Source organism: Lathyrus oleraceus, chromosome 7 (assembly GCF_024323335.1).
Source record: "Lathyrus oleraceus cultivar Zhongwan6 chromosome 7, CAAS_Psat_ZW6_1.0, whole genome shotgun sequence".
NCBI classification, from domain to species: Eukaryota; Viridiplantae; Streptophyta; class Magnoliopsida; order Fabales; family Fabaceae; genus Lathyrus; species Lathyrus oleraceus.
Window position 1 is genome coordinate 234905663 of NC_066585.1, and position 9270 is coordinate 234914932.

General features: G+C 32.8%; 1 protein-coding gene across 1 annotated transcript; it reads left to right on the plus strand.

Annotated features, from left to right (window-relative positions):
* The first annotated feature begins 5754 nt into the window (after positions 1-5754).
* On the plus strand, positions 5755-7592 carry LOC127106076 (uncharacterized). Its single transcript, XM_051043357.1, has one exon. The coding sequence runs from the start codon at positions 6162-6164 to the stop codon at positions 7239-7241; it is 1080 nt and encodes a 359-aa protein (XP_050899314.1). The 5' UTR covers positions 5755-6161; the 3' UTR covers positions 7242-7592.
* The last annotated feature ends 1678 nt before the right edge of the window (positions 7593-9270 follow it).

The following is a 9270-nucleotide window of genomic DNA, read 5'->3' on the forward strand; positions in this document are numbered from 1 at the left end:
AAAATTAATCTTAACTAATTACTCACATATTATTAAAAAATGATAGGGAAAAAAAAAGAAAAGAAAAAGAAACACAAAGAGAGAGGGCAGTTGACTTGAAAAAGAGGAGGGAAAGGATTTAAAAAAAAATTCAAAATATCATAAGCTACAAATCATGTTGTGACACATGGCAGGAAAGGGAGAGAGAAAGAAAAAAAAGATTCTTGTCTTCTTCGTTCACGCTCTGTTTCGTAACAGACAAAACCTTTTTTGAAAAAAAAACTAAAACTCTTCTCCCTTTCTCAATGTTCATGGTTGCAACAACATCAAAAGATAAAATGTAACAAGTCAAACCATATGCTCATCAATTGCAAAAGTACACATAGTCATAAAACATAGAAAAAAGTAAAAGGAAATACCAAACAAAAGCTGAACAAATTCCAAATCGTCGGCAGTCGGTTAAATAGTAGTTGCATCATGTTGTGAGGTTGAGGATGATGGCGGTTTGGTCGTTGATCGTACTGCAATTGCAATATTGTGGAGGGTGGAAGAAAGGGTGCATTTTTCGGTAACAACGAATGGTGGATGGGGCGTGGTTTATGTTCTAACAAGAAAATGATACTTCCTTTCTTAGCTTGGACGTTTGTCAGCTACCCTAAAGACAAAACTGAAACATATGCATTTTTATTCTTTTAGTTACTTTTCTTTCCTTACGTGTTTGAGATTAAGAGAGATATATGTTGTTGAAAGTGTAAGGTTTATGAACAGTGACTTTGTGAATATGGAGAAATATGTGTTTCGCATGGTAGTGAAATTAATGGGTGATTTGAAGATGTAATGGAGGTTTGCAGTATGGTGTTTGTGTATGAGAGAAAAGAGAGGGTAGTATTTTTACATGTACTAGTTATGTCGTGGTATTAAGTTATTGTATGCATGAAGAAGAATGGATGAAAAGTGTGTTTTTTGGTGAGATCTCAATAGATTCAACTATGAGCCCTTCTAGTTTAATATAAGGATTATGTCTAAGAATATTTGAAATTCTTTTGCCAGCCAATTAGTCTTTGCATTCCTGTTATGTGAAGTTTTGTGGCATGTATGATCGTCAACAAAGCTGACTATTTGCCAATATTGTTGCCTATAACACCCTAAACCCGAAACTTATAAATAAAGGATTACTCGATAGTTTAATGTGTCACCCAGGACAATCCTTCAATAACCCATAAACATTTTTAAAACACGCATTGGAAATATAAGCAACATAGAACACCTGTCATCGCATGCTCACCTTCACTTAGGGTATCATCGCAGTGGAATCATATAAACCACAGTAATAATACATTTAACTTCAATTTTTGTCTTGTAAAGACTCAACTTTCACAAAATAACTCAAAAAGGAAATTCAATATCTAACTTTCGACAACTTCAAACACATATCAACATAACATTTGTTAAACATCGAAAAAATAAGCACATCAACATCAAACATAATAAATGAAAACATCATTCTCCCCCTAGTGTTACAGAATCAGAGCATGGCAACTAATAATAAAAGTGATAACTAATGAAAATAACTCCAAGAGCTATTTCCCACTCATAACAACAATTATACTTCTGAGTATCTGCAAGATGTCCATGGTGGACAATATCAAAGCAAAGAGGGTGAGAATTCACATCCATAAATTACCGGTATAAACTACAAAGTAGAATTCAAACATCTTCTCATACAACAATAATCACACAACATCATTCTCACACCCAATCCATCAACATACATAAGCAATCACATATTCATCATTTAAATTACGCAATGAGACTTATAACCTCAATTGGACTCATATGCATGTGGTACCATATCATTATCAATTGGTTCACTCAAGAACTAGGTTCACCCTACTTGAACCTCGAATCCACCCTGCTCGGATTCGGGACAAGTCACCAATCCACCCTGCTCGGATTACAACTTGCCTCTTTCATCAACAACAACGATATAATGAATGCATGTCACAACACGTCCATGCAATAACGACATAATGTTTAAAATCCTCTCCCGACAATAAACAAAACATGCATTAAACAAACGATAATAATTCCCCTCTTGAACTATCATCCACAATAACAAACTCACAATTTAACAACATAATTCATGCTCATACAATAGCATATCATCATCACAATTTACTGTATTCATCACAACATCATCATCATGTATACACATCTTCATCATTCATCAATTGATTCACAAATTTGATTAAATTCAAGTTTCACCGCTAAGTCATACCAACAATCATTTAAAACAACAACTAACATAATATAATATTGCCTAAAATATCTACATAATTCAAAAAATCAAAATTTGCATTTTTATATCAATAACACAAGTATTTGTGCCTACTGCAGACGCATGACGAGTTACTAGTCACAGTAGTGACACAAGTCACCGACCCCAAACATCCAGACTGTCACTCAAGTGGCGACCGACTTGAAAACATAAGCTTGGGCAGCATGATAGGTTACCCATCACGGTGGTCATCTCACTCATACGAATTCAACCCAAAACAGCATATACATGTTATATAATCATCAATCACACCCAATTTCATCAAACCAATACATTTAGTTCATGTTTTCATAAATTCATGATGTTCCCAAACCTTCAAAAACACAATAATGATGGACTTTCATCCACAACTCAAAACAAAAATTCATATATAACACCACGCACGAATTTAATGTCAATAACAACATAAACATCAATTCAATCATCACAAAATCATAATTTTATTCAAAACTCAATAATGGAGGTTAAGGATTCTGCCATTGTACCCCTCAAGCATATACCCATTACTGAATCAATTCTTCCCCTTACCTGGTTTCCCTAGCAGCAATAGCAAAATTATGGTCTTTGATTATTCTTCCCCTCTCTCCAAAGCTCTAACCTTATATCTCCCTTGTGCCTCTAATCATGTTTTCACATACTGATAGAAAATCCCCTAAACCTAGGTTACCTCTTAACCTTATATAATTAGGGTAATCTAGTCATAATTATAATTCTCTCCCTTACTAACATTTACTATTACTCATTCCTCCCCTTTATTTCTCTTAATTTACAAATTGAACCCAAACTCTTTAAATTCTTATTTTTAATTAATTAAACCCACTAAAATAGTATTATTTTAATTATTAAAAAATTCCAATTACTCTAAAATAAATTTCAATAACATCTACCTCAAGGACACACACCTCCATCTTCCAAATTAATTCAATTATCTCATATAATAATTAAATTAAAATACAAATAAATCAATTAAAATAATAACTCAAAAATTGGGGTGTTACATTGCACATTCCTTTTACTAAGCTTCACATAGAACTTACAACCAGTCATACATTGAATCATCATCCTTTTGGAACTATTCTTCTTAATGAACACATTTTTTTCATTCCATAATCCTTGATAACATACTTTATCATCTCCTTGTTGGTAAACATCATCCCTAAATGAAAATTCACTCCATCACTATAAGTTGGAAAGTTAACTACCTCTTCATCAACATTACTCCTAATATGGGTGTATATATGATCAGAATCTTCATATGCTTCATGTTCCATATCAACTTGTACTTGTTCTTTGTTGCCACTAGAAACCTCGCGTAAAGTCTCATGAGGTAGTACTTTGGTCTAGTCAATATCCTCAAATTCTTCACTAAAGGGAAGCTCAATATCCTAAAAAATATCCTCACTTGCAACATAATCCTCATCAACATTACCATTATCACACATTTCTTCAACATTTTCATCATTAACTTCAATATTATGATCATCAACAACATTACCATCACCATTCATTTCTTCAACATTTTCATCATTAACTTCAACATTATGATCCTCGTCAACATTACCATCACCACTCATTTCTTCAACATGTTCATCGTCATCAATTTTAGTACCTAACTCACTAGCATCCATAATCTCAGGATTATCTATAATGTGATCCACATATACATCTATTACCTCAAATCCAATGACATCTTTGGCAAACTGCATAACATCATTATCATTATTCAAGGGTCTAAGACCACAAGAAAAGCTAAACTTAGGGTTCCATACCACATACACCTTATGTCTTCATAACTCTCACTTTTACTCAAACTCTTCAAATTCATGTATGACATGTAATCCATATCCCACTTTCAATTCATCTCATATACATTTCCATCAACAAACCACTTAAGAGGTTCAATAACTAATCCCACCTATGGTGTATTCTTAACTTAACCTTATGACTCTTAGTTGACCTAAGAATTAATCGAAAAATAATCGAATAAATTAACATACAATGGGACCACAATTTAACATTAAATAAACATGGTGTACCACAACATCCGAATAAAACAAGAAAATAGTTGGAACCACAAGTTAACATAGAAAAATCATGGTGGACCACAAATTAACATACAAATGACACAACAAAAAAGTGGGACGTGGTGACACTCCAAAGGGGACAAGAAAACATAACTTAATCATAACTTGACTTCTTAATTGCCATCGAAACATCCCTTGCTCATCTTCGCGGACTTCAATTCTCATAAAACAAATGTTGCAAATACATGCTTGAGAGATTGTGCTTGAGCAACAGCATTGAATAATGGTGAACTTAGATTCAAATGAGCAACAATGGTGCTTGAGAGATTGTGCTTTAGCAACAATAATGAACAATGGTGAATTTAGATTCAAATTAGCAACAATGGTGTTTGAGCAATAACAGCGAACAATGACAAACTTAAATTCAAATGACCATCAATGATGCTTGAGAGATTATACTTGAACAACAATGGTGAACTAAAGAGAAATGGATTGAGGTTATGAGAGATTAGGAAAATGATGTTATTTTGCAAATTAAAATTACTATAATATTTTATTAAATTAGAATACGAAGCGTTATACTAATTTACAAAATAAAATTTTTTAGAGAGAGACAACTAAATTTCAAGGTAAAGTTAAAGAACTAATTTTTAAATATATAAATATATATATATATATATATATATATATATATATATATATATATATATATATATATATATATATATATATATATATATATAAGTGAAGAGATTCGTACTAGTAAATTCCGCATTTTTTCTGTTGGATCTATCTCTCATACATAGAGATTAAACTTCGCGTAGATATTTAAATAAAATATAACTTCATTTAAGCATTGGAATTGTCTTTGACTATTGATTTTTTTATTTTTTTGTTCTCAATTGGTTTTTAAGAGCATCAAGCCATCAAGAATTGTGGTTCTTTTTACTTAAGTGCCTAAATAAATCTCACTGTTATACATCTTTCACTCAAAAAAATTTAATATCTTGATAGATACTCACTAACCTAAAACTTCGACAAAAAAAAACTAAATAGATTTTACAAAAAAAACTTTATATTATTACATTTAATAAAATTCCTTTATTTTATACTAATTTATTAAGTGTAACCCATAAAAAAAAAGAGAAGGAGCATCTTCATGTATCCCCCTCTTAATAGTCCCCATAATTTTTCTTCTCTAAATATGTACTAGTAAATAGTGTTCCTAAATAGATAAAAAAGAACTGTCTCAATAAAAGATGAAGATCTAACATTTTTTTATTATTTGTACTCTCGTACCTTAATATATATTAATATATTTAAGATGTTACCAAAAAAATAAACTACTAGTTCATATCATGATTTGGAAAATATATTAATTTATTTACATTATTTAGCTAATTTAAAGTGGTTGGTTACAAAGATATTACTACTACATTTTCTTTCCTAAAAACGAAAGTGAAAATTATTCTCGAGCTGTGAACAGCTCCACAATGTAATGCAAATCTGAATATTTTTCCCCTTTTTCCTACAAATTCCTTTCTTCTTCTTCTCCCACACAATCTCACTCTTCAACGCTGCACTTTGCTCCTTTTTTTTCTCTATCCATTTTTCCTGGTACTGTATATCTTCAATTCTTTTCTATTCAATATTCATTGCCGACAACAATGCCTTTCACTTTGTGATTCACGTCTTGTTCGCGTAATCCACCTGTTTCAGATCTTGGATTTCACGTTCAATTTTAAGTAAATTGATATTCATTTGCAATTTGCAATGATATAATCGATTTTTTTTGTTAGATTTTCTGTTTTCATCCGAAAATGGAGATTTCCAGTGGAGGTTGTTCTCCTAGGCTTAGGTCAGATCATTTGAAAAGAGAAGGATCAGATGAAACACGTTTACGTCAAGCTTTTGAATTGCAACTCTCTGATGATCACAGTTTTGGAATCAAATCAATGAACGCTTTGGATATTCTCAGAGAGACTATAAGGATTCTTAGGTTTAATTCATGGGGTTTCATGATAATCACTGTTTTGCTTATTTGTCCTGTTTCTGCTGTGCTTTTGTCTAATGTGTTAGTGGATGAATCCATTGTTAAGAATCTTACTATTAGGCTTATGTTGGTTGCTGAGACTAGTGGTCTTCCTTTGAGACCTATGATTAAACAATCTTGTCAGAGATTCGGCGAGACTGTTATCTCGTCTGCGATGTGTTTTCCTTTGTATGCCACTTTGTTGTTGATGTCGAAAACTGCGGTGGTGTATTCTGTTGATTGTAGTAATTCCAAAAAGAAGTTTGATTCTTCTAAGTTTTGTGTGATTGTTGCTAAGTTTTGGAGGAAGATACTTTCGACTTATATGTGGGCTTGTACAATTATAGTTGGTTGTGTCACTATGTTCTGTGTTTTCCTTGTTGCGTTCTGCAGTGCGTTGGCTGTTCTTGGGTTTTCTTCTAATGTTGTTGTGTATGCTGCGTTGATGGTTGGGCTAGTTTTCTCTGTTCTCTTTGCCAATGCCATAATCATTTGCAACATTGCGTTGGTGATCTCGGTGCTTGATGATGTTTCGGGGGCGCAGGCGATGCTGCGGTCTAGTATTTTAATCAAGGGTCAGACTCAGGTGGGTCTGCTAATATATCTTGGATCAACAATAGGGATGGCCTTTGTGGAGGGGCTTTTTGAGCATAGAGTAAAGACACTGAGTTATGGGGATGGATCTTCAAGAATGTGGGAAGGGCCGCTCTTGGTGATAATGTATTCGTTTGTGGTGCTTGTAGATTCTATGATGACTGCAGTTTTCTATTTCAGTTGTAGATCTTCTAGCATGGAGAACTCAAACGGTGAAGGTGTCTCAATTTTAGAAACTATGGCCATTTCTGCTGAAACAATAGGCATGCAATGATAATTCCCAGTGTGATATTGAGTATATCAATTGAATTAATAAGAAGAAGCAGAAGTGGTATGGATTGTTCCCAGCAAATTGTGTTGCCATTGAGGAACCTTGGATCAATACTTCTTTAGAACATTGGATATGATAGCTATATAGAGTGGACGACTTTAAATAGCTTTCACCTTGATGAGATAGCTCTCAGCACATGGATAAGGCTTCATTTAGTTACTTTACAAACACAGAGAAACCTAAAATCAGGGTAATTGATGTTTTTAGTTTCTTGTTATGTCAGTGGCCAAGGTAATACTTTTGTAAACAAACGGAAGGAATTAATTCGAATCAAAGCATACATTTTTTTTTCTAGGTGAGATATATTACAGTTACTTCCAGTGTTTTTGAATCTTCTATCATAATGTTGTGTTGGGGAACCAGTGGAGATTATTGATTGTTAATTTCAAACATTAATGAGCTTCTGTTAAATTTTTAGACTAACACATTCATTACTAATACTGGACTAATTGAGAGAGGTGTTAGAGGTTAGTATATTAACTTCCTAACAGAACTCGTTTTGTTTTTTTATCATAGGTTCGGGTATACATTAGGAGCAAACTTGAATGAGTGCATATCAAAGTCTATTGCCTATTTACAAGACTGAAAATTTGTGACATTGTTGATTTTTTTAACAGTATGTTTAACAAAAGTTGCTTTACCCAACTCTTTTTTTTCCAAAACTGAAGACCAGAGTGTAGGTTGGACTAGCAACCTTTTGTATTTCAGGAGTGTTTGGAACTGCACATTTGGACTTTTATAAAATAAAAATTGTGTAATTATTAGGAAGAGTTCCTAAAAATAGTTTATGAATTGCTTATAAGTTTTTTTTGACGTATTTTCATACGCTCTTTAGGATAGCTTGTACAAAAAACTTAGCAGAATTTACCCATATCCCTTCTTCGATTGTTAACTCAGTTTATAAAAGTTCTTACATGATAAAAGTGTATAAGATAAATATTTAATGAAATTGTATATCCAAATGTCTCCATGATGAACTTTGATTCAGATTGGACTTGTTCATCAGCAATTGAATTGTTTGCTCCTATACCCTACTGGTTGAGTAATAAAATCGGGTAGAAAACTGTTGTACTGTAACTGGAATGGATCACCCTTCAAGCCTTGCCCGTTAGGCTCGGAGGAGGTAAGGCTATGTACCTTCTGTGGGTAATTATTAGAATTATTATATTATTAATTAAGAGTGTTTAGGTTTAGAATAAATAGGGGAAGGCATTGAGGGAGTTGATCATCTTGGAATTGGATAGGAAAAGGGGCCATTTTGGCATTGGGAGGTGCAGGCCCTCGAAGTTCTGCAGTACTATTGCGTAATTCAAAGGGATTTTCCCTATATTCTTTTATATATCAGTTGGTTTCATCTATCAAATTGGTCTAAATATTTGATGGTATTGGGCATATATTATATGCACTTAGACTTTGTTCTGTGGCAGTAGAAGACCCACTATCTTATATTTTTCTCACTTTTTACTCATAGAGATGCTTATTTTTCAGGGAGTTCATATAGAATAGAACATTTTGTTTTCACTTTTCTTCAGGCAAAATACTAGTCAAGATTCTTGTGATTGATATGGAATTTTGAGTTATTTCCAAATATTACAGAAAAGTAACATCTAGAGGGAAGGGTTTAAGAATTTATAGGATAGAAAGCTAATGTTCATGTATATGTAGAGATACCATATTAGCTTTATATATATTGAAATTTCAGAATATGGGATAACATGCAATCCTTAATTTATAAAGAATAACCTATGCTATTTCAATTTTGTTTTCTGACTTCGCAGAATAAATATCATGAATAGAGCTCCAAATGAGAATAAATATCATGAATAGAGCTCCAAATGAATGGACGCTGACACCCCAATTAGTATGTCTAAACCTTTCCATTTATATACTATTGTGCTTCTTCATTTTATTCCTATTCTGTGGTATTGTTACTCTGGTAATTGCCAGTTCATTGTCCCCATCCTCAAAAACA